We start from the raw sequence: 27,290 nt of genomic DNA, 5'->3' as shown, positions 1-27,290 counted from the left end.
TTGAGGTTCTGACTTTGGACACAGTCCTTGGTCAAAGCTGAGATAATTCTCTGCCACTCACCACTACTTTTTAATGGTGGTAATTTTTTTGTAATGCCTAACCATGCTTTTATGAACAATGGTATGAAGTGTTTATATACCCTGTTGCATCGTGGAGACATTTCCTACTGGTACTCCACAGAATAAGCATCATGTAAGCTTGGTGGTACCTGTGGTGATGACATGCTCTTGAGAAATGGAAACAGTGGGATGCCATTCACTTAGTCGACACTCATGTGACATAACTGAATTGCTCTATGTACTGATCAATTGAACGTTTGGTTGAACGCTTGTTTTCGGTGACTTCCACATGGGGGCAAAGGTAAGGGGTGAGGCTTGGAGTTTGTATGCAACTGTGTATGCTTTAGGGTTAGGTAAGGGAACAGGCTTAGAGTGTGTCTGTGTGCAATTTTGAGTATTTAGGGATATGGTGGGTTAGGGGATAGATTTAAAGAGATAGTGTGTGTGTGTGTGTGTGTGTGTGTGTGTGTGTGTGTGTGTGTGTGTGTGTGTGTGTGTGTGTGTGTGTGTGTGCGCGCGTGTGCATGCACACGTGTGGTGAGTGTCCAAGCTGTCTTGTATAATGTTAGTGTTATGTGAAGGGCTTTTTGCAGGCAAGCTGCATGTTAGGGTTAGGGGGAGGCTTTGAATTAGTACATATTACTAAGGTGAAGGAAACAAAGGTGTCTAGCAAAGAGGTGGATGGATTGTGTGAGACAAGACCTGCAGCAGCTATGCATGACTATTGTAGAAGGTAGGAGAGTGGCACTGAATCAAAAGGGATTGCAACAGTTGACACAATACTCTGACCCCATGTAGAAAATGGGAAATAGAGGACTGTTGATGATGATGATGATGGTGACTAAGGTGGAACAGGGTAGCAAAGTGTAGGCTGAGGATGTGACCATTTCATTTTTGGTACTGCTGAGATATAGAACAAGTTCTGTGATGAGTAGCAAATCAAAATGTTCCCTACCCCTTGAACATTAGCTAATTGTATGTATCTTAACGCTTGTAATTTCTAGACATTCCATGTGTGTTGTTGCTTTCTGCAGTAGCAACGTTATCCTTATTGCTACTTAGTTTTGGGAACAGATCTAATTGTGAAGGGATATACATTTACTTCTGTTGATGTATTTTTATGATTTACCTTATTTATTTATTTACCAGTTTGTTGACCGATTTATTGTGGGAGGTTTGGGTTTTACCTATGGTGAGGGAATTGGTGGAAGCATTTAGGGTCTGCATTATTATTTTTGTAGAAGACTTTTTATTGTTTTATTATATCGTTTGGCTGGATAGATCATTAAGCAGTGGGAGTGTATCTTTTAGGGTGTGGAGCACAATGTGTTAACCATCATGGATGTGCTGTGGTGCTTGACAGACTGGGTATTGTTTGCGCTGGGGATGGGACTGGAGATGGAAGTCTCCAAACAACAAGAAGATAAATCCCGGATTACTGCCTGAAATACACTGTTCACAAGGATGCTGGATTTCTCAGGTCAGTGTAAGTTTTAAAAGTGGACTTCTTTTTTTCCATGAACTTTGTTTGATTGTAGTGTTTGGTGTACTGAAGGCAGAAGGGTTGACTGAGTGCTTTTTAAAAGTACATTATTGCTTTGTAGATGAAATGTACCTTTGCTTTTTTATTTTTTAAAATGTTTCTTTTTTAGACTAATTTATGTGACTTGTGGTTTGGACAGGCTTTTTTTTTTCCCTTTTGGGACATGATTTCTGTTTTTTTTTCTTTATCTTCTTTACTTTGCATTTTTTGGGCATTTTATATTAGGATCATCTGGTTCTTTCTGTTCCATGTGAACAGCATATTCCAGGCAGTAATCCAGAAGCCAATCTCTTGTTTGGACTGGATTAGTTTCAGTTGCAAAATCTTTCTGTGTACTGTTTTGTACAACTTTCTACAGCTTTGGGAGTTACGGTTTTCAGTGGGTGTCTGTAGTCATTAAATTGAAGGATCTGAATGTAAACATTTTAGTTTGTACTACATTTGTTAATTAAATGTTCAGTGTGATTTTTTAATTATTTTTTTGAGTTAGGGACATGGTTTAGATTGGTTAAATGCTGTAGTTACTGTTAGGAATGCAGTGTAGAAGCCAGTGTTGTTAGCGGGAACTAGGTCCTGTCTCATGGTGCTGGTAGAGTGATGATAGTTCAAATGTGGACCAGAGTGCAGACAGAGATATGTTCCTGTCACTTGTACTGTAACTGTTAGAATACCTGTAGTTAGCCACCCAAAGGAAGTACAGTACTGCTCCAAAAACTACAGTATTAAATCTGTAATGCAGAGTTAAACTACAGTATTAAATCTGTAATGCAGAGTTACAGCCACCACTGTAAGTGGAGATATAAATTACTAATGCATTATCCTGGCAACTTATTTAAGGAGAGATTTAAAGTACTAATGCCATGTTCTGGCTCCCAACATAAAATTTACTTTTTTATTGACTGCTATGTTCTGTACACTGATTTGAAAGGAGATTTCTTTTTCTCATCCCACCACTGCTGACTTCATGTATCTTTATGCTTGCTCCCTATTGCACCAGGTCTGTAGCTCCCACACTGTGGTAGGCTCCCTGGTGTGACCTGCATTGGTGTGGTCTCCTTACTAGGAGAGCGCCATATACATGGATTCCCCAATTTTGTGTTAGGTTACACCAGCCAGCACTACAGGGAGGGAATGGCCAAGTGAGGCCCCATCATACTGCAGCAGTCATTGAGAGATTTTTCATTGGCCTAACCCCCCCCCCCCCCTTACTGACACATTCATTGTGTGTGTGCGCTTGCCGAGTCATGAAGTGTAGCCTGAGGATGTGCCCATCTGACTGCAGTGACCATTCCTCAGCTGCACTGCCTCTCCAGCACAGCAACCTTCTCTGAGCCCTCCACCTGGGCTCCATGACAGGATCTACCCAGCTTGACCCTCCCCACCAAGATAGGCATGCTCATTCTCCCTTACCTTGCCATCAAGTTTCCCACACCACTGATCTAATTCAGGTCACCTGAACCATAGCCAGGGCTTTATTCCACATGACATGATTTTAAAGGAGATTTAAAACATAAGTACACTGTACAGTAAGCATAAACTGAGATTTATACTCTTAACATGTCCAGACTATCCATATACATTGACATTTGCATTGTTCAGCATAGTCATAGCTGGCTCATTTGGTGCCTGGAACCCCCCCCCCCCCGGTCCTGTGTTCCTTAATTTTAAATTGACTACAAAAACAATATCAGTATTCATTTTTGTAACAGCATTTCATAATTACCATCATTAGACTACTCTCAGATTGGCATCTGCTGATCATGCCCTCCCAACATCTTGTGCCCAGGGAAGCTGGCCTCATAATTACCCCACCATCATTACACTTCTGCTGATCACTACAACTACTGCAGTGTCCTGACCTTAAGTATAAACTGGTTGTACACAATTAGTGCAGTGAGGAGATGACAGCTTCACTGATGACCAAGAAGAAAGCAAAGTGGAAATTCAACAGAAAACTGCGGGCTTTGACAGCAATGTGTCAATCTTGTGAGCCAGTGCTGAGAGTTGACCCCACAAATTATTGAAATTTCAAGTCCAAAAAGCAGTATGTCAAATCAGTGAATCACAGAGCAGGTTCCCTTTTCTTGGCCTCTTCAGTTTAACATCTGACAGACACTCACAAAATGTTATTAGTGTTGATTAACACACATACACACAGACTTCAGGCAGCCAATCTACTCACCAGGATTTCATCCTTTACAAAGTAACCATAGCAACCGCAGCACAGCAACATGGAAAGGGAGCAAAAGAGAGGAAGAACTTGTTACCCATAAAATGAAATTACATTTCATAATTAATGAAGTTATAACAAAATAATTCAAGTTGACAGTGGCCAGCAGTGATCTACAAGAAATTTATGTGGGAAGGGGTCTCCCCATCTTTTCTCAGGTTAATACCCACATGACTGTTTAGTAACCCTATTTTTACATAGGAGTCATTTGGCTCTCCATTATGAAAACTGATCAACCAAGTTTATGTCAGTTCTGGCTGGCCCAGTAGGTCTGACACTGACTGTTGATAGATATTTCACAGGTGGCCACTCTGTACTGCAAGTCTTTAATGATAGAATGGTCTTTGCCCGCTGTCTGCTAATAACTATGCTCTTCAATTAGCAATGAAGGAGTCTCAGGGAAGACAGGTTATCTTGCTGGAGTGAGGGTTGAAAATTTGAATTTTTTTGGACTGTTTTTTTTTTCCATTCATTTTTGGTTTGGGTGGCTAGTAATGTGAGGGGCAGTGGGCAACTTATTAAAAGTCCTCTCTTCCCCACTGTACTGATGACGACTTGTTACAGGAAAGAAAAATATGATGATATCATACAAAACTTATTAGAAAGCTAAGTGTTCTGCCCCCCCCCTTCTTTCGGGAACGATACACTGGAACATGGGTTTAACACTAAACTTACTAACAAAGGGGCAAACTTGGCCAACCTCCATGTGATAATTTACATCATAATGCAAACTGGAATAAAAAACTGTGAAAACCTAAACTTGAATTGCCACCTACTATATTGTATCATGGATGAGAACAAGACAACTGGACTCACTTTTTTTGTTACAGATCAACGGTTGACTAAAAAAAAAAAATTTTGCAGCTTCTCAACATGCAGCCTATGTATATTAATGGAAAACAATGAAAGAAAAAAGGAAACACTTATAAAGTAAGAATTAAAATGATGAAATCAGTCAGAAGGTAACTTAGCTGATAAAGTGCTAAAATGGATACTCCAATAAAAGGCATTAAACAAGTTACTTATACTTCCACACTTTCCAAAGTATACTGAGAAGAAATTCCTGACTAAAGTGGTGTATCATTCATATCAGTGTGTTTCTTCTTTACCTTTTGTGTCTCTGCTTACACAATAAAAAATATTATTTAGTAATTAACTGTTTTTCAGAAAATGGAATAGGTGTTCTGGAAATGCAGTACCCACCAGTCAAATCCTCTTAGGGAAATATATCTATACAGAAAAAGCCTCCATATGATTCTGCAGGTATGATACAATTTTCAGGTGCCTTTATGGACTGTTTCATAAAAACTAGGAAATAAAAATGTGAAAAAAGGCCTTGAATGCAGTGGGTGAAACTTTTGCACTCTACTTATGAAAAGGGCAAATGTCTTTCACCCTGTTACCTAACTTCATATGCTACAAGCTCACAGAACCTTGAGGCGATTTATGAAGAATTATCAAAGCATGTCTTTAATGGGTCTCAAACCCTGTACAGTTAATGCTTGTAATCTAAATATATTCAGTTTGCTGAACAGTAAGCAATCTGCTGATTACTTATCAGTAAAAACTGAAACCGCATGACTAATTGTTTAGCATTTTATCTTTAAGGTATTAAAACTGCATGCTTTCATTGCTATATGAAATGCATACAGTACAACACGTCTATACTGTATGCGTTTCAAACTTTTGTCTTCTTTCTATATGTTCACTCTCCTTTCTCAAAGACACAAATCTAAGCAATACATACATTCAGTCTGGCATGTTTTCCCCCTTGAACTGAATATTTCTTATAGGGATGCCACCTTTTCAAATGGCCAAAGTGGGACATTTTTGGGACAAACATCAAATTTTACAGGCCGACACATACCCACGGTCAGTACAAAGGTTAGAACTTAAATTTTTTGCCTAAATAAAAGCTTATTCTTGTAGCATTTTAGTTGCTTATTCTGTTTCTTATAATATTTATGTATTTTAGATACAGAATAACTGTTTTATGCAACTATTACATAAAATATAGAAAATAATTTTGTCCTAATATCTCAGGACATTTGCCATTTTTACAATTTTTTTGTCAGACACAACTGCCCAAAGAGGGACTGTCCCTCACAAAGTGGGACAGGTGGTAACCCTAATTTCTTATTGCATTCATTTAACTGTTTCATCACTTGAAGTGCAGACCTCTGCATCAGGCAGCTGAATGTTCAGACAAACTCCACCACACTAAACTTCTGATAGATGCTATCTCGGTGCTGCAGAGGTAGTCACTCCATTCAGCCCAGGAAACATGGACACTGGCTGTTCTGAGCTCCAAAGATGGGCTAATCTGATAAGAGCCAAGCTCAGTTGATTTAGAATTTTCACTTTTCTTGTCTTGACCTTTTGCAGATAAAAAGGAAAAGTTGTTGCAGTGCAGATATTTATCCAATTATATTGCTATACTTTATATGCAAACAGTATGTTTCGGCCTTTGCTTCCTGATATTTATGTTACCACGCAGAAGTACTGTAGTGCTGAAGGCTGCCTGTCCTCAACAGAATATGACTTGTAAGATGGTAGTAGTTCTGTCCTTTTTTATATCTTCAGCTTCATAATTGATACACATATTAATGAACCAAATTAGCTAATATTAACATACAAATGTCATATCAGAACACTTGAATTAGGTACATTTTTCTTTAATAGAGAGACTTTTTTAAATTCACCCATGGCTGACAAGAATATGTCTTGTTTAGGGGACTATATATACTTTTCGTTTTGCCTTTAAAATTTTTACACAAAGTATCACTTTTTCCCCTTCACTGCTTTCAATAGAGTCAGGGGTCATGCCTACAGCCTTAGGCAGTCCATGGTTAAGTGGTGGATGCAGAAAAAGAGGTAATCAAAACAAGAAGAAGCCCAACTTATTATGACAGATGTAAACCATGATTTTTTTTGTAGTATCTCACTGAATTTTCCCTCCTTTACAGAGACAGACATTCTAACATGTCATGTTGACTCCAGAATGACGTCCTTTGGTCTGAGCAAGGCCTCTAATTCACTGTAAGAGTTCTTATGGTTTAGCAGAGAAGCTCTGTATCACTGTAACCATAGCGATGAGTGTAACTAGGTATGCACCACATAAACATGGTGCCAAATAATTTCTGAGGGTGCATCACTATGCCTAGATTACGGTCTCTAAGCCTCTCACCTCCAAAAACATAAATTAAATGAAAAAAGGACAAGTCAAGCAATGCATCCAAAGTGATATGCTGCTATTTGTCTTACTAAATGGCTCTGGTATAAGCATTTTCATATACACGTTGCATGTTAAATCACAGACACACACACACACACACACACACACACACACACACACACAAATTATATAAGAGAATAAGGCAGTGCTATTATTGGAGGGGAGTTGTATAAGTATACCCATGCGCCATGGGTACAATCACAGAATGTCACAGTAAATAAAGACTGGATGGTCTCAACTAGTCTCACCTAGTCAATCTTTTTTCTGTATATTATAGTTAAACTGCCCATATAATTTAACTGGTATTCAGTTTCCACTTCTATAAACGTTGCAAAATAGTGTTTTCTCCTCATTTTACTATGAATTATAAGGCCATTGCTGAATCAGGCATCTTCTGTTAAAAGTTTTTCTATGTCCATAGAAAGCCATCACTTATAAATATTTACGCATACTAGCTCTGTACAGCAGAAAAATAAAATTCTATCCTGTGTCCCAAATGACCTGGGTTTGACTAGTGACTTGTGTGCTAAAACAGCCAGCTGGGGAAATGGGTTAGCTGTTATCTGCGTAGGAGTCCCCCCCACCACCATTATGTCTTAGAGGGTATGCTCACTCAACAACAATCTGCCCTGGCTAGAAGACTCACCTTAGTGTTTTACTTGCATGATGAGCATCAGTAACATCCCTGGCATCTTGACTATTCCTAGCTGCTACTTAGTGACCTACTTAATTCGTACCAATCTACCTTTTTCATTCCCCCAAATATGATGCAAAACTATTTCTCTCTCCCTAATGTTTACTTTTCCTTGTCCTCTTTTAGCAATATGCCCTGGCTAGGAGACCCATCTTGGTGTCCTACTTGTGCGAAGAGCCTCTGTAACATCTCTTGCATCTGTGCTGAACAGACACGGCCGGACAGTTCCCAACTGTAAACTGAGTTTTCTACCAGCAAACGTCCTAAGAGAGGTTGTAAGTGACTGCTCTAGCTGTATCTTGCAACACTGATATTGCCTGCATCCTTCACTAGAATCACTGTTTATATATCAACCTAGTGACTGTATTCCAAAATACCACACACACTCTGTAGTCGAGCAAGCATACTCCCACTACATAATGGAGACCTGTTAGTTTAGCCCTGCATAAAAGGTAACTTAGTTTTTCTGAAGCTGTCTTTTATTTCTTTTCCCCCAGAAAGCCTTTACCTACATATTTTTATTCAAATAAGCACCTAAGCCAAGCTGATATTGTAAATAAACAATAACAGTCTTACCCCCACCACTTCTTATTTTTTTTCCTAATCCCTCTTTATTCCACATATTCTCAATATTTCTAAGGTATCTTTGCATTACAAATCACTGTTTTTTACTGGTATACTCACCTCACTGTTTCCAAACTTGTCTCCTATAAGCCCAGAACCAAAATTAGTATCTTTCAGCTGTTCAAAAATCTGCTATTACTGTGTGGGAACATCTACTCTAATCCAGGCCCAAATAACCCTTCCTCTCTTTCTTCTAGTCATAAAACATCAAAACTCAACAAACTCAAATTCTTCTCTATAAATGTACATAGCATGCACAATAAAAACACTGAGCTCTATGGCTGGATAACCTTGCATTCTCCTGACATACTTGTAATCTCTGAAAGTTAGCTCAAACCTGACATCAAAGTTGCTGAAGTACTTCCCACAGGATTTAACATGCTGAGAACAAACCATCAAAATAAAAAAGCTTGGGGAGTTGCCATAATTTACCCTACTCATCACTTTCTTACCCCCTTACAGTCATCCCAATCCTAATTTCAGTAATGCTAAACTACTCATCTCTAACTTTAAGCTAAACAACCACAAAAACCTTACTATATCTGCTCACTATATCCCACTGAACAACAATTTCTCTACTCTAGAAATTATATTATCTTGGGTTTTATCTAATTTTTCTTACAAAACTATAATCCTAGATGATGTGAGTATTGATTGGCTGAAACTCTCCACACATTTCCCTAGCTATAGTATCAACCTCTTTGGCTTTCCTCAGGTAATACATCACGCCGCTTAACCAACAAATCCAACCTCTTTGGCTCAGCCTTAGATTGGATTTTGGTATCCCACTGAAACAATCCTATATAATCAGCAGTACTCCCTGATGCTCTTAGTGGTCACCCCCCCATCACCAGACTTACCTCTCAACCTAACAAACAACACACTTATAAAATTATTTGTGACCTAACTAACTTCAATCCACTTATCTTCACCAATATTTTTAGCTCTATAAAATGCTCTTTACTTAAATACTTACCTCTTGATGAAGCAATAGATAATTTCAACACAATGTTTCTGAACATATTAAACAGCCTAGCCCCTCCTAGAAGAAAAATAACTGAATCGAATATCTCTCATTGGCTCTTATCACACAAAAAAATCCATTATGTGCAGCAGAGATAAGGCCTGGAAAACTTACATGAAAAATAAATCCCCTACTAAATTATTACACTATAGAGAACTGCAAAACCTCACCAAAAAATGTAATAAAATATAAAAAAATATTATTCAGGCCCTCAACATAGCCAATCTTAAAATATTCTGGCAGGCTATCAAAACATACTCCATGCTGGTACAAACTCTGTACCACAAGCTTCTACCAGCAGCACCGACACTAACATTGCCTCCAGATTTAATGCATATTTCATAGAAAACATTGCAACCATAACAAACAACTTATTTTCTATTAATACTGCCCCCTATCTCCCATATCCCCCTCTCAGTCTCCTTTCTCTCTCATACCTGTTCCTACATCACTCATTAAAAACCTCCTTAGTAATCTCAAACCCTGCTATTCTTCCTCTGATAATCTCCCAACAAATTTCTAAAAATTGCTGCTGGCTCTATAGCCTGCTCCACCTCTATACCCATCAATAGCTCAATCAATGAAGCTTATGTCCTTGCTCTTTGGAAAAAGGTCTTTATTATTCCACTTCACAAGGGTGGGAGCTCAACTGAACTATCTAACTACATACCTATTGCTATACTGTCACCACTATCCAAAATTCTCAAAAAATGCATTGGCAAACAACTCCTTAATCACTTGAATGAAAATAAATTTATCTTTCCTTCTCAGCATGGGCTCCATCCAGCACATAGTACCACTACAGCTCTCCTAACCTTCACTGATAGAGACAGTAAAGCCAGAGACATGGTTAATTTTGTCTCAACCCTTTTCCTTGATCTCTCTAATGTTTTTGATATTGTTTCTCATCCCAAATGTTTCTCATCCCAAACTCTTATCACAATGTTCTCTCCTCGGCTCTACTGACAACACCTTATTATGATTCTCCAGCTATTTATCCAGTAGTCACCAGTCTGTTAAATGGAACTCCACTCAATCCCCTTATATACCTGCCAGCATTGGAGTTCCACAGGGCTCAATCCTAGGTCCTCTCCTCTTTAACATATTCATTAACAGTCTTTCATCTGCATCCAAACAAGCTACTCTTATAGAATATGCTGCGAACTCAGCTCTAATCTGCACCTCCAATAACCCTACTCAACTATAAACCTAAACACAAGATGTCTTTAACTCCATCGAGAACTGGCTTACCAACAACCAGCTCTTATTATATCTCAAGAAGACAAAACTCCTATTATTCTTTCCCAAACAGCATTCTCTAGACAAACTAAACTTTAAAATAACATCATTAAATAATACAAACATTGAAGGTTTCCTCATTATAAACTATTACATGTCACAATAGATGACAACTTCAAATTTGATCTGCTCATAAACAGCACCATCAGACTAACCCACCAAAAACTAGGCATGTTATACAGGGCTAAATAATTCCTAACTAACCCTTGTAAAGTTAAACTTGCCACAGCTTACCTCCTGTCTTCCCTTCTCTATGCCTCCCCTATTATAACTAACCTAAATTCCTCCCTTAAAAACAAATTAAGTCACTGTTATAGCAAAATCACAAAAGTTGGTACAGGACAACCTTACAAGTCACACCACTGCCTATCTAATAAAAAACTAAGCTGGCTTGGAATTTCCACACCGACTTACCATGAATCAACTACTACTAGCTCACAAAATACTTTACAAGCCCTTAGTCTCCCCAGCCAGCTCAGACCCATTACAATACCACACTCCTCAGCACGAACTATGTTCTTCTCCCAATCACCTTTTATCTGCTTACAAACTACTAAGTTCAAATGGACTCTTCCTCTACTCTTACAGTGTAGCCAAGACCTGGAGGAGCCTGCCAGTATCTGTCAATCAAGTTTCTCATTACCAGACCTTCAAGACCATCCTTAAAGGACATCTTCCCAAATCCTGGATTTGCTCATGTTCTTCTCCTGCCTAGTCTATTGTTACCTCTAACTACACCTCAACCTATACCGCAACCACTCCAAAACTTCTCTTTCACCCTTACACTCTTTTCTCTCAACTACTACCTTTATTTTACAACTATCTCCACTTGTTACTTCAATACAAAGTTGTTATCATCGTTGTAATATACTGTACCAATTTATGAACTTTTCTCTGAAATGTCAACTTATCCTCAGTTATACCTTTGTATGTTGTTGATGTTTCTATTTGTGGAGCTTTTCTCCCCAGGCATCTGGTAAAAACAGGCAATCTCGGCCCAGTCAGACATTCCTGGTTACGAAATGTCAAATAAAATGAATAAAATACATGAAAAGATGACACCAGCTTAGAAATCCGGGGAAGGACTTGCAGCACAATCTGCTGCAAGGCTGACACCCTTTAGACGATGAGTGTCATAGCATGAGCAGTGCAAGGGCAGGAATGAACACCCATCAGGCAATGCATTCAGGTGCTGTAAGAAGCAATGGGCATGGATGGAGTTGCCCATGTTGGTTGGGTGGGGACTTCCACCCATTCTAGCTGCAACAGGAGAACCAGGGGTATATGGCCTTAGAGAGAACCCTGACAGCTGCCTGGGTGATGGCCCTTCCTAATGACAGAAGTCACTGAGATTATGGGGCAAGATGATGGATGGCATGATAAGGAGAAAAGACACAAGAAAGCACTAATCATGTCCCCTTCATTCATCCTTCTTCTAGGTTTCAAATTCTGTCCTTGTTCTTGAAAAAAAATTAATATGTCTTGCCTCATCTTCCTTTCTTAAAGGATTACAAATTGAGTTCCACTAATCTCTTCTCATATAGCTTGTGCTACAGACTTTGCATCAGTCTGAGTCAGAAAACCTTAATCCTGCTTACATCTTTTTGGAGATGAGGCCTCCCAAGTTCAGAGGAATACTTGAGATGAGGTCTAGTTTATAGCCATAGACTAGTGCATCCCCTTTTTCTACTAGTACCACATCTTATTATGCAGTTCAGACTGGCCTCTTCCAGCATTTCACACTAACTTCTTCAATGCTTTTTTACCTGTCAGATGAATTACAGGTGTGAAATCATTCTCATGGCGTAATAAGTAAAATTGGGAAGAGTCTGAGACTGAAAAAAGAGAAGCATTACCAGTAGAAAGAGAGATCTTGTTATCCCCTGCTACAAAAGAGTGGCGACATTCCGGTCTGAAGTGCTATCTGCAATTCTAAAGTCTGTCATTTACAGATCAGAGGTGTTCTTATCTGGTCTGTGCTCTACTAGAGGGATTGAAATTTATTTATTTAGATTTTTTGAGCTGGGGTAATGTGCTAATCAAGCAGACCTATTTCAGACATTTCTCGGGTGCAAAAACATAGTTATTCATTCTCTACAAGGTAAACATTAAAAAGTAATGTAATCATTTAAGCATGCATAGTTATACTAATGTTCTAATAATTAAGAGAATACAAAACAATAACATCACACAGAAAACAGTAAAATCAAATTTTAACGTATGAACAGCATAAGTATTTCAATAACGAATTAATCCAGTTTCTTGCTGCTGGATTAATGAATGAGCTCCAGGTTGAATAACATAAAGCTAACTAAACCAGCAAGTTAAAATTAAGTAGTACTAAGTAAATTGGGTCAAACAAAGCATGTTAGGAATTTCCACTAAACTGTTCTTATTGCCTGCATTCATACATAAATACAGATATTTCATGCACGGGCAATAGTACCCTTCTAGCCTGCTAGTATACCAAAACAATTATTCCCATAATAAGTGTCCAGGTTGTTTTTAAAAAAATATCTTAACTAGTGCTTGCTTTAATGTAATTTGTTCCAGACATCAGCTAATCTCTCACTGAACCAAACAGTACCCTTCTCATGCCTGCACAATCTTCTACATGGGTTGTTTAATGATTCTGTACTACTTTTTGATAACCCCAAACATTCTCGGAGGAAGTTGTTTCTATATGCCCTATATACCTGAATAAGGTTTTTTCTTAAGCTTCTATGTGAGTCACTGTGCAAGTTCAGATATTTTAGTAGTTCATGTTTGTTTGTTTGTCTTTTTGGCTTTTCCCGGTTAGGGGTCGCCACAGTGGAACTCCGGTCCACTAATGATTGGCAGTAGATTTTTTTATGGTGCCGAGTTGCCAGCCCGATGCCCAACCTTCAGTGAAGGCACGCCCATACATGCATGTCTTTCGAACACCACTCGACCGCGGGGAGGACATGCAAACTCCACACAGAAGGCACTCCAGCCGAGAATCAAACAGGAGAACCTCTGGCTGTGAGGCAAAAATGCTACCGCTGCACCACCATGGCATATATTTAGTATTTCATAATAACTTAAATTTTCACATTCATGTATATCTGTGGTATATTTCTGCTGTACTCTTTCCAATTTACTCATGCTTGTTTTCTTATAAGGTTTCTATATTATTATTCCATACTCAGGTTTGGGTCTAATGTAAGCAACAATGATTTCATCTTTTCTCATTTCCTAGACATTACATATCTTTTATACAACCTATAGTTCTACAACTATCATTAACCAGTTGGTTAGTATGATTAGGAAAAGTCAAAGCTGGATCTACCCATATACCTAGATCCTTAAATGATTTAAATCCTTAAATGAATCTACAGTTTCAATAACTATTAAATATTCAGCTTTTAATCTATGTCTCCCAAAACTGATATCCTTGTTTTTGATGTATTAATCAGCATATTATCCTTGTGTACCCAAATGGTCAGTTTAGTCACGTTCGTTTGCAGACATGCCCTATCTGTAACACATGCAATTAGTTTACCCATTTTCAAATCATCTACCTACTGACTGCTAAATCCATGTACTACACCATAACATCATAGTAAAAATGTATTTGCTGATTAACTTATTATCAGGAACTAAGTAATATATGATATCAATTGCCTTATATTTTCTAAAACAGAATTTGATTGGCAAAACTGATATGGTAATAATTTAACTAGTTCATGGGTGCTTGCAGGTTAACATCATAGTAAAAATGTATTTGCTGATTAACTTATTATCAGGAACTAAGTAATATATGATATCAATTGCCTTATATTTTCTAAAACAGAATTTGACTGGCAAAACTGATATGGTAATAATTTAACTAGTTCATGGGTGCTTGCAGGTTTTCTTGCAGTTCCTAATCATATAGTTAACTTACAGAGATGCCTTCTATGTCTATACATAGCTGCTGCTTCATTTATTATGTTGGTAACTTCTCTTTAAGGGATATATTAATAAAGATCCTTTATAACACCTTCTCACTCACCTGATTACCTGAGGCCTTCTTCTTGCTCATTTGGCTGCTTCGCTGCTGTGCACTGTGGGAAGAAAGATGTTAATTATTTATTTTCATCTGTTGATCAGGAAAGTCTGACTGAGCAAAAAAAAAACTTTTCAGTGCTGGAGCAGGGAGAATACCTCACACAAACATTATGCAGTACTATACATTAAATATAAAGAATAGATTATACACACGATAACAACTGTAGTATAGATACACAGGATTAAAAAAAACATTCAATAAAATATGTGAATGTAATTCAAATCCTGCAATATTATACTGAACCTACACTGACATATATTGGATAAAAAGAAATTACATTACAATACAGTAGTAGATATTTGTGAGTAATAAAACTGGGTACTTTGATTTGATACTAAACATCAAGATCGGCTGGAAAGAGAAAATACTGTGGAGTGTTGTATATGGCTAAATGAGAGAGAGGCATAGCAATTGATTTGTACTTCGGAAAAATTCCAAGAGTGAGAAATGATACAAGACAGACATTTTGAAACACAGCAAAGGTTTGGCGGCATAAAATTAAATTGAATATAGTAGCATTAGGACGCGGTAAGTAGCAAATAAAATTTTTTGGTGCTATTTGGAGTTATTTAGATATTGCTTAAGGTGACTTTTGAAGAGTTTTAGTTTTTACACTTGCTTTAAGTATAGTAATAGGGAATTCCAACATTTGGGGACAGGGCAGGAGAACAGTGAGTAACCAGCAGTATTATTAGATATGGTGGTATGTAAAGGTGATTTATTTTGAGAACATAGCTCCCTGGCTGGGGGATATTTTATAGTATGTTGTAGTGTTGGACACTTTTCTTGTTTATGTATTTGGTTACAGGCAATAAGTAGTTGTGAGCAGGTAAGATATTGTGGGAGTTCTAGCTAATATAGTTGTTATAAGGCTATGCAGTGTTGACTTTTTATGTAGACTGTGGGTATATCTAACCATTTTGTTGTAATATCTATCTAGTTGGTCAGGATAGGGGCGTTTTCTAGTTCTGCCAGGGAGATAGTGTTAACCGCTATAAATAAACCAAGTTTATGGTGTTTTTAACCGCTTGGAGAATGTGCAGATCAGAATTCAGGTTTGCCTCTATTGTGCCTACCAGTGGCTTTCATGGATGTACTATTTCTATTCTGGTGTTATTTTTCAGGGAATATTTTGAAAGATTGTTTTTGGTCTGGGAAACGTTTTGGGGTAAAGAGCAACTTTTTGTTTTGATTTAGAAGAAGGTGACATTTTTTTAGTCGTGTTTTAATAGATGAGAAGGAGTCATGATTTTTAACACCTTTATTAAAATATCACTGAAGACACAGGCAAACATGCATGAATATAAAAGAAAACAAACCGTATTAAAATGTTTCCAGTTGCATACATTATACATCACATGTTGTTTTTTATAACTATCCTCAGTCCAACAATACATAAATTGCTCAGTTTCTGCATTCCCTTAAACCTCACTTCCCCTGAACATTATTCTGCATGTATTTTTCTTACAATTCCTATTTCTAGTTCTTTATCACTGTTACAGTATTAATACAGTTAATATAGACTTTGATTTCCATTTTCTAGTAATTGTGTTTTGTGACAGCCACTAGAATTAACCTTAACAAGGCCTTACTATTCTGTATCTGCATACTGTATCTTTACAAATCTTTATCTGTTTGTGCTTTCTCTAGTGCTACTGTCTGTAGACTATTGTCACCACCCTTCCTCCCAGTTGGTGTCTTGCTCTTATACTTGGTGGCTTTGCAGTTGCCCGCCCCTACTGTAAATCTGATCTGTGACACTCCTGCCAGTCTAGTGTCATTAGTTCATTGCCTTAATATTTCTACAACTCAAATGCTCTAGTTGCACTGCATCTGAAGTGTTTGTGTGTTTTAGCTGCTTTTCTGTATATATAGACTTCTCTGTTTCTTTAACTAAATAAGCTCTGCAAAGTTGTTTTATTGTATTCCTGCCTGTATTTCTGAGTTTTTTGCACTTTTAAAGTTTGTTTTTGCTAAGTTTACCTGGTAGGCTACACACTCAAGTGCGCTAGCTGAATTAAAGCATTTACTGTGTTTCTGTACCTAATTTCTGCTACTTTGTAAAAAAAAAAATCCTTGTTTCCCACCTTTACTGAACTAGAATAGTCCAGTCTTCAGGTATTGCTGATCTCTGGGCTGTGTTATAGTTCCTGTGTTGCTCATATCCTTATTTGGATAGGAGGAAGCTTCTTTGTTCACCAGTGAGAGTGGGGAGCTCTGAGCAACCTATCTGTCTCTTGAGGAGTGGTTCCAGCCCAGTGACCTGTAGCTTATTGGCCATTTTGGGCCATTTCCTATCTCTTTCTAACCTCCTACTTTAAAGCCAGCTTTAGCAGCTTTTGCTTGTAATTTAAAGTTTGTCCTGTTTGTTGCATTTACCTGTTGAGGCTACACACTCAAGTGCGCTAGCCTGTGTTACATATTTATTGCATTTTTCTACTGTTTGTTGCAAAAAAGAAAAGAAAAAAAAATTATCCTTGTTTCCCATCTTTCCTGACCTAGAGTAGTCCAAATACAGGCTTTGCTGTATTCTGGACTTTTGGAAAGTTCCTGTGTTGCCCATTTCCTTTTTTGGATAAAGGGAGGCTTCTTTGCTCACCAGTGGCAGTGGGGAGCTTAGAGCAGCCTATCTATCCCTGGAGGAGTGTTCCCAGCACAAGAATCTGGTAGTTCCTGTGTTGCCCATTTCCTTTCTTGGATAAAGGGAGGCTTCTTTGTCCACCAGTGGCAGTGGGGAGCTTGGAGCAGCCTATCTATCCCTGGAGGAGTGTTCCCAGCACAAGAATCTGGTAGTCTATTGGCTGTTTTGGGCCAATTTTTAGCTCTTTCAAGTCCCCCTGTATAAAACCCACTTTGGTGCAGTTTTTGCACTTGTTACTACTCAGCCAAGCTCCTTGTGGTCCTGCAGAGTGGTGCTAGCAGCAGAGAGGCTAAAAGAGTGACTGCTAACCTGATAAAAGTGTTTGTTTTCCTGCTACTACCTGGGCGACTGTCCGATCTAGCTAAACTGCAAGTATTTCTGCTTCTTGAACTGTTTTAAACTGTTTAAAGTTGTTTTTGCACCTGCACTTTTAAAGTTTGTCCTGTTTGTTGCTTTTACCTGTTGAGGCTACACACTCAAGTGCGCTAGCCTGTGTTACATATTTATTGCATTTCTCTGCTGTTTGTTGCAAAAAAGAAAAGAAAAAAAAAATAGCCTTGTTTCCCGTCTTTCCTGACCTAGAGTAGTCCAAATACAGGCTTTGCTGTATTCTGGACTTTTGGAAAGTTCCGATGTTGGCCATTTCCTTTCTTGGATAAAGGGAGGCTTCTTTGTTCACCAGTGGCAGTGGGGAGCTTGGAGCAGCCTATCTATCCCTGGAGGAGTGTTCCCAGCACAAGAATCTGGTAGTCTATTGGCCATTTTGGGCCAATTTCTAGCTCTTTCAAGTCCCCCTGTATAAAACCCGCTTTAGCGTGGATTTGCACATAGAGCAGCATCTGGCAGCGCCGCTTAATTGGGTTTAAACCATTCTCGGCTCCACAAAGTCTGCTCTTCACTTTTTCCCTTAGAACTGATCTAGTTCTCATAATAAACACCCTATTCCCACTCTAAAGCCTGGCACTTGCTCACTAAAGCAATTATATAAGTCAGCACTAAAAAATTAAAAGCACTACACCCTCACAAACTCCCCTTGAGTATTCTGTTCCCCAAATGGCCCTTTTTTTCAATTATAAAGGAATTCCCAATACTATTCTAGCATGTCCAAAGGTCATTTGTCAATCTCCTCTCCGGTCCAGCTGGTGAATCTGGGAATCTTGAGGCAATGTTACAACTGCCTCATGTACACAGACAACCCTCTACACCTCCCAACAAATTCCAACACATGTGAGAGATGCAACCATATAGCAAAACTGGAGGCTAAGCTCTCTCAACTCAGTACTGGCGTAACCAGTCAGGAGGAGAAGGAAACCACACTCACTACAATTCCAGTCTCACATAGACCTACCACGACAGCAAACCAAACACATAAACACACAAAAACATACTCGGAGGCTGTAAATAAAAATCTGCCTAAGCAGCAGAGACCTCCAAAGCAGACACCCAAGCAACCGCTACCCCAAAACAAAACACGTGCAACACATAGCTCACAAAGCCAGTGTGCCGAACAGTCACAACCCTTAAGGCTAAACAACACACCTGATACAATTGTAATAGGTGACTCTATCGTCAGGCACACTGACGTCCCGCTCACCAGGCTGAACAAGGAGAAGGTCATGGTGAGCTGCCTGTCAGGTGCTAGGATCCTCCACATAACACAAGAACTCGGGTCACTCCAAGGCAAGTACAAATATGACTCAGTCATTGTCCATGCTGGTGTGAATGACCTGAGACCTACCTCCCTGGACTACATGAAAAGAGACATAGAGGAGCTCTCTGAGCATGTAGCCCAGGCCGGTATGACCCTGACCTTGAGTAGCATCTTACCCTCACCAAGAATGATGCCACAATATGAAGACAAGATGATCAATTTCAACAATTGGCTTAAGTATTGGTGTCATTCAAAGGGGATCCAGTGCCTGTCTGCCTGGGATGACATGCTCGACAAGCCACGATGATTCGCTAGGGACGGCTTGCACCTGTCAGCCCTGGGCTTTTGGATATTGGCAAAGGCTCTTGCCACCCCCATAGTGCCTTTTTTAGGCAAGGCTCAAAAGACAAACCCACCTCCATAGGTATCACAAGGGATAAGAAACTAAGAGTAATGCTACTCAACGCCAGAAGTCTAAACCTCAAGATGCACGCACTCGAAACTCTCCTTAGCATGGAGAACATCGATATCTGTGCAGTAACAGAAACCTGGTTCAAGGCTCCTGAGAGCACCCCAGCACTACCAGGTTATACCTCATACCATGTTTTTTGGACCAAAAACTTGGACCGAACCACAAAAGGAGGGGGAGTATCAATATTCGTCAAAGATACCCATACCTCCAGGTTGGTGGCACAGCACGAAGCATCAGAGACTATCCATGTGCAACTAACAGTGGGTAAAACTGCCTTCCAGTTTATAGCCTGCTACAGACCACCCTCCCAAACCCAGGAACCCCACTCGGCCTTCCTGAGAACACTGGAAAATATGAAGGTCTCTCCAAACACCATTATATTGGGTGACTTCAACTACCCTAACATAGACTGGGAGCATTACTCTAGCTCCAACACCCTATCCCAAAGGTTCCTAGAATTTATAAACTCAAATGCTATGGAACAACTTGTTGCCACTCCCACAAGAGGGAAAACATACTGGACCTGATCATCACCAACATGGGGACTCTATGCTCCAGACCAGAAGTGTATCCCTCACTGGTAAGATCAGACCATAAACTAATCTCACTAGATATTCACATCCCGACCCCAGCCCCTGCCCAGAAAACCACAGTGAAAAACTTCTCTAAAGCAAATTTCACACTCCTCAAAACCAAGGTGGAATCCTTCAAAGCCCTCGGTCCTGTGGAAAATATAGCCCAGACTGCAGAATTCTTTATAAACGCATTCTATGAACACCTTCAGGAATGCATGGATCATGCAATCCCAAATAAAACCAAGACCCAATCCTCCAAAGTTAGGCATCCTGTCTGGTGGACCCCAGCCATAAACAAACTATACAATAGAAGGAGGAAGCTACTACATGATAGAGCAAAATCCCAAAAAGGGAAGGCATCTCTGATCAGTATTGGCAAAAAACTACGGGCACTCATAAAATCATCTAAGGCCAGCTTCGAGAGAAAAATTGCACAGGACACTAAGGATAATCACAAGGCTTTCTTTAGTTATGTTAGGAACCTGGGTGGGAATTCCCAGATATGCTCAGAATTAGTCCAAAATGACAAAAAATACACCAAACCCACAGACATTGCCAACATCCTAGCTGACAGGTTCAGCGCAAACTTCTCCCCCCCCTTCCCCAACAAAAGGGCAAATATCTATCCCAGCAGAGTGCTGCCCCCCTGACATCTCAGATGCTCAGGTAAGAGCCACCCTCTACAAAGCAAAAAACACAGCATCAATGGGACCAGACAGTGTCCCTGGCTGCGTTCTACATGAACTCCAAGAAGAACTAAACCCAAACATAAAACTACTGTTTAATCTCAGCCTTACTACAGGATATGTACCCAAAGAGTGGCATACAGCAACAGTGGTCCCCCTCCACAAAGGTGGTGCCTCAACGGATCCTGGAAACTATTGCCCCATAAGCTTGACTAGCTTGGTCTGCAAAGCTATGGAAAGGATCATCATGGACCTCATAAATAAAGATATTGGGGACCTACAGACACTGGATCCTACCCAGTTTGGCTTTGTTAAGGGCAGATCCTGCCTCTTAAACCTGGTCATTTTCTTTGAAACAGTCACCAAGGCCATTGATGAGGGGAAGGTGGTCCACACAGCCTACCTGGACCTTGCAAAAGCCTTCGATACAATACCCCACTCGGGCATTATAGATAAGCTCACCAGCTTAAATATAAACCCCTATGTCACTAGATGGGTTGCAAACTGGCTCAAGGACAGAACCCACATGGTTAGAATTGCTGGAGCCATGTCAGACTCCAAACCAGTTACAAGTGGCATCCCACAAGGCTCAGTCCTGGGACTTCTCTTGTTCGGTATATATTTCTTGGAGGTACAAGCTGACATGGAAGGACTGTGGCTGACAAAGTTCGCAGATGACTACAAACTGGGTGCCATAATAGACTCTCCAGCCAACACAAGCATTCTACAAAAGGGCCTCATAGAAACAGACAACTGGTGCCAGAGCCATGGCCTCAAGCTAAACGCCAAAAAGTGTATAGTCATCCCCTTTGGCAAAAACAAAGTGCCCACAAATTACCACATAGGTGGTAATCCATTAAGTACGGAAGAAGTAATTAGGGACCTGGGGACCCAAGTTGATAGCAATCTCTCATTTGACAACCATGTGGCCAAACTGGTTAGAAAAACATTTTATATAGCCCACCTAATCATGAAGGGATTCACATCTAGATCAGGGGAGGTCATCGTGCCTCTTTACTCATCCCTCATCAGGCCCATAATTGAGTACAATGCCCCTTTTGGGATGCACCTTACCAGACACCTGCAGCAACTGGAAAGACCCCAAAAGTACCTCACCAAGAGGATCAAAGGGCTCAAACAGATGCCATATGCTGCCCAGTTAAAGAAACTCCAGCTCTACTCAGTGGCATACCGCCTGCTCAGAGGCGATCTGTGCTTGACGTATAAAGCCATGTCCAATCCGGAATTAATGGACATGCTACACCTCAGAAAATCCAAATCCCATCGAGCTACACGCTCGAGAGACTTGAACCTCAGCACTGAAATAAATAGGACATGCTGGAGGAACAGATTTATAACCCAGAGGCTCCCTTCACTCTGGAATAAAATCCCAGTCCAGGTTAGGCAGAGTCCCTCATTGACTCTCTTCAAGATGAATCTTAATGAGTGGATGGGAGATAGTAGGTTTACCCCGGGTATCACTTCTGTGTCACTGTTAGACAGAGGCACAGTATACTAACCTCGAAAAAGAGCATAGCAAAATTCATTTAAAATGGGAGCCAAACACACTCTGGCTAGGCTTATAAATGCCCTAGGGCAGATAGCCTAGTATGAACCTATGAACCTATGTCTAGGCATTTCTGATTCTATGTCAGAGCTCAAAAGAATCATTTAGGTTCATAGGTAAGTACTAGGCTATCTGCCCAAGGGTATTTATAAGCCTAGCCAGAGTGTGTCTGCTTTCGCTACCCCATTGATTAATTAACTGAGCGTCTGTCAAGCAGAGCCAATGAAGTGATCCCAGGGGTGTATTTTCTGTTACCCATCCACTCGTCAAGGCTTCTCTTGAAGGGTGTTAGTGAGGGGATCTGCCTAATATAGTTAGGAATTTTGTTCCAAAGCATGGGGAGTCTCTGTGATAGGAATCTATCCCTCCAGCATGTTCTATTTATTGTTGTGGTGAGGTTTAACTCACTAGAGCACGTGGCTTGCAGTGACTTGGATTTTATTAGGTGGAGCATGTCCATCAATTCTGAGTTGGACATGACTTTGTAAGTCAGACAGAGATCACCTCTGAGTAAGCGATATGTTATTGATTTCAGCTGGAGTTTTTTTCAGTCGGGCTGCATAACACATATGTTTGAGGCCAGTAATCCTCTTGGTAAGGTGCTTTGTGGTCTTTCCAGCTGTTGGAAGTGTCTTGTGAGGTACATCCCAAATGGGGCATTATACTCTATGATGGGTCTGATGAGTGATGAGTAGAGGGGCACTATAACCTATTTATTTCTAGATGCAAACCCCTTAGTAATTAGATGGGCCACATAGAAGGATTTCCTAACTACTTTGGCAATATGATTGTCAAAGGAGAGATTACTATCTACCTGGGTCCTCAGATCTCTTATTACCTCTTCTGTATTAAGGGGGCTGCCGCCTATGTGGTAATTTGTGGGTGTTTTGTTTTTCCCAAACGGGATGCCTATGCATTTTTTGGCATTTAGCTTGAGGCCATGACTTTGACACCAGGTGTCCGTCTCAGTAAGGCCTTTTTGAAGGATGTCCCTGTCAGCCAGAGTCAATTATGGCTCTCAGTTTGCAGTCATCGGCGAACATGGTTAGCCATAGTCCTCCTGTGTTTGCCTGTACTTCTGAGAAATATATGCTGAACAGTAGGGGTCTCAAAACCAAGCCTTGTGGGACACCACCTCTGACTGGTTTAGAGTCAGACCTGGAGCCTGCTATTCTTACTGTGTGTGTTCTGTCTGTAAGCCAGTTGACAACCCATCTTTGTGATGTAGGGGTTTATGTTCAGGCTGGTGAGTTTTTCTATAATACCTGAGTGAGGAATGGCATTGAACGCCTTGGCGAGATCAAGGTAGGCTGTGTGAACCACCTTTCCCTCATCTATGGCCATGGTGACTGTCTCGAAGAAGTCAACCAGGTTTAGTAGGCATGATCTGCCCTTAACAAAGCCGAACTGGGTCAGGTCAAGTGTTTGGAGATTCCCAATGTCTTTGTTAATGAGTTCCATGATGATGCGCTCCATAGCCTTGCAGACCAGGCTAGTCAGGCTTTTGGGGCGATGGTTACCAGGGTCAGTTGTGGCCCCTCCTTTGTGAAGCGGAATAACCGTTGCTGTGCACCATTCTATGGGCACGTAGCCTATGGAGAGGCTGAGGTTGAACAGAGTGTTTAGGTGGGTGTTAGTTTGTTCTGTAGTTCGTGCAAGACGCAGACTGGGACACCATCTGGCCAAATTGATGCTGTGTTTTTGGCTTTTGAAAGGGCTGTTTCCATCTGTGCTTCTGTGAGTTCCAGGACACTACATTTTACTGGTATTGTTGTGGGCCCTTTTGAAGGTGAGAGGGAGGTGAAGTTTGCACTGAATCTATCTGCCAGGATGTTGGCAATATAAGTCGGTTCAGTATATTTTGTGCTATTTTGCACTAGCTCAGAGCATATCTGCGAGTTGCCACTTAGATTCTTGACATAGCTAAAGAAGGCTTTGTGGTTATCTTTCGAATCCTTGGCTATTTTTCTTTCGAAGTTAGCCTTGGATGATTTTATGAGGGACCTTAGTTTCTTACTGATACTGATCAGGGATGTCTTTCCTTTTTGGGATTTGCATTTTTTCTGAACTAGTTTCCTCCTTTTGTTGTATAACCTGCATATGGCAGGTGTCCACCTGACTGGTTTCCTTCTCTTAGGGGATTGAGTCTTAGTTTTGCTAGGGACAGCACAATCCATGCATCCTTGTAGGTGCTCATAGAGTGCAATTGTAAAGGATCCTGCATCTTGGGCAGTGTTATCATTTAGCGTGGGGGCTGTAAAACTTACCACCTCTGCCTTAAGTAAAGTGAAGTTTGCTTTAGAAAAGTTTTTCACTGTGGTTTCCTTGGTTAGGGGTAGTGGTGGGATGTGGACATCCAGGGTGATTAGTTTATGGTCTGATCTAACCAGTGACAGGCTGACCTCTAGTACGGAACACCTGTCGCCCATGATGGTGGTGACCAGGTGCAATTAGTTGTGGCCTCTGGTAGGGGAGTTTACCAGCTGATCCAGGGCATTTGAGTTGATAAATTTCAGGAAGCGCTGAGCCTGGGAGTTTGTACTCAAGCAGTTTTCCCAGTTAATGGTAGGGGAATTGAAATCACCCAATATCAGGGTGTTCAGTAGGACCTTCATGTTTTCCAGTGTCTCCGGAAAGGCGGAGTGGTGGTCCTGGGTCATGGAGGGTGATCTGTAGCAGGCCACAATTTGCATTGCAGATTTGCCCGATGTTAGTCGCACATGGGTGATCTCAGAGGTATCATGCTGCGCCACTAACTTGGAAGTGTGGGTATCCTTGATGAATATGGATACACCCCCCCCTTTTGTGTTTCGGTCTGTGTTCTGTGGCCAAAATGTGTGGTATGAGTTATAGCCCAGGAGTGCTGGAGTGCTCTCTGGAGCCTTGAACCAGGTTTCAGTTACTGCACAGATGTTGACGTTCTCCATACTTAGGAGTGCTTCGAGCACATGCATTTTGAGATTTAAACTCCTGGTGTTGAGTAGTATAACGCTCATTTTTTACTTGTGCTGTTTACAGAGGTGGGTTTGAATTTTTAGCCTTGCTTAAAAAAGGCACTAAGGGGGCAGCAAGCGCCTTTCCTTAATTGCATCTATTTGCTCACCCAATATATCTGACAGAGTACTCTGAAGGGAATTTTTTAAATTTGTCAACTCATTACACTCCCAAAATATATGTTCCCAGTTAACTCTTTCTTCCCAATTATACCTCCAAGATTTGCCTTCTCCCTGAGGAAAAAAATCTTTGAAGTCTCCTTGAGATATAAAAATAGATATGCAAACACTTCCAAGCATAAATCCCAAATCATCTGGATTTTGTTGCATACTTGGAAGCCATATACATGTCCTTCCATTGTCCCCTTGTAAGTTGTTTATCCATCTTGTTTCTCATTTTTTTCTAATCTCCTCTGATGGATTCTTATAGTTATCACACAATATTTTACATGTCCTATTTATCCTTTTTAAAGAGCAGTTTGTGTTCTAGATTTAACTAAAAACTCTACCAGAGCAGGTCTTTCACTTAGGATACCCCTATCTATTTCTCTTTGCCTATACTCTGATATTAATCCCTGGTAGGGACGACAGCCTCTAGCTTGTAGACCAAATGTCTTCCTGGCCTCATCCCATTCTATTACCTTTCCTTCTCTAGTTATTTGCTGCCAATACCTTGAGTCCTTTGCAAGTTTTCTCTAACAAATTCCAGACCCCTCTTGCCTATTCTCTGTAGTCCCTAATTGCAGTCATCTCTATCAGCAAAATCTCCTGTTTCCAGTATTGTATTGGCTTAGCTCTGTGAATACTTTCTGCTACTTTATGAATATTATATAGTGTTTGTGGTGCAACAGGAAGTACACTAGCCTATGGTGCAGAATGCTGTGGGTTTCATTTTCACACCAGGTAGATTTTTTACTGATACTGCAATGCAGCATAAGGGAGTGCTGCACTCCTGAGTGTGTTGTCATTTGGATGAGACATTAAACTGAGGTCCCATCTGCTTAAGTTGGCGTTAGCTCAGATGGATAAAAAACATTCCATGGCAGCTATCGAGAAGAGTAGGGGTCCTATATATACATATATATATATATATATACATATATATATATATATATACACACACACACACTCATATTTACATATTTATACAATTATTTTGATTAATGGTCATATTTGATACAGCAAAACTTGCCATTTTATATTGAACCCTACTCCTTTTCCCATAACTATAATCTAATCTTCTTTAGTATAAGCGGCAATACCCATTTTCCATTAACATAACCTCATTAATTGATTCATTCCATATGACCCAAATTGCATGGACAATTTTCTTATCTAAATCTGTCTTCACATTCTTACTTATATTTTCATAATATCCATATTCAATCATGTCCATCTTTTTATCTTCAAATTTTTTTACACTTACAAAAAAAAATCTGTTCTAATTTATTCCATAATTTTTTGACTGTCCCACCTTTTAAAAATATGTTTTGTTGTTTCTTCTTCCCCACAATATAAACATGTTCTCTTAGCTTTCTTTTTTTCTTTATTCCCAAGCTCCACAAAAAATCTTGAGATTCAACATTATGTTTACACTACCTAGTTCTTTCTTTAATTACTTTAATCTTTGCTTCTGAAAAATTTCCCATGGATTTACACAATAATATTTCTTCATAAATATTATATTACCATGTCTTTCTATCTTCTTCAACTTCATCAATTTTTATTTTTCACATTCTTATCTTTTGTTGATAGTTCTCTGTTTCATTGATTAAATATTCTCTTGTTCTTTTACTATGTCTTATATTTTTCCAGAGTTCATTGTACTTGGATTTTAATATAATTATCACTAATTTCTCATTCTTTCTATTTAGCCATTTCAATAGCTTATATAAATTTAACTATACAGCATAAACTATTAGAT

At 39.8% G+C, this 27,290-nt stretch overlaps 2 protein-coding genes across 12 annotated transcripts in view; one reads left to right on the top strand and one right to left on the bottom strand.

Annotated features, from left to right (window-relative positions):
• Positions 1 to 27,290, top strand: part of CIZ1 (CDKN1A interacting zinc finger protein 1) — a 2,016,138-nt gene that overhangs the window by 113,832 nt on the left and 1,875,016 nt on the right. The gene's annotated exons all lie outside the window — the stretch shown is intronic.
• The window catches only part of DNM1 (dynamin 1), a 1,092,771-nt gene that overhangs the window by 357,349 nt on the left and 708,132 nt on the right, over positions 1 to 27,290 (bottom strand). For all 11 annotated transcript variants that reach the window (XM_044058867.1, XM_044058862.1, XM_044058871.1 and 8 more), the window contains exon 13: positions 14,725 to 14,776. In XM_044058867.1, the coding sequence (XP_043914802.1) occupies positions 14,725 to 14,776 (52 nt within the window). The remainder of the gene's footprint in view (positions 1 to 14,724; positions 14,777 to 27,290) is intronic.

Source organism: Protopterus annectens, chromosome 16.part0 (genome assembly GCF_019279795.1).
Source record: "Protopterus annectens isolate FY-2018-M chromosome 16.part0, PAN1.0, whole genome shotgun sequence".
Taxonomy (NCBI): domain Eukaryota; kingdom Metazoa; phylum Chordata; order Ceratodontiformes; family Protopteridae; genus Protopterus; species Protopterus annectens.
The sequence above is the reverse complement of the archived record's forward strand: the minus strand, read 5'-3'. Positions and strand labels throughout refer to the sequence as shown.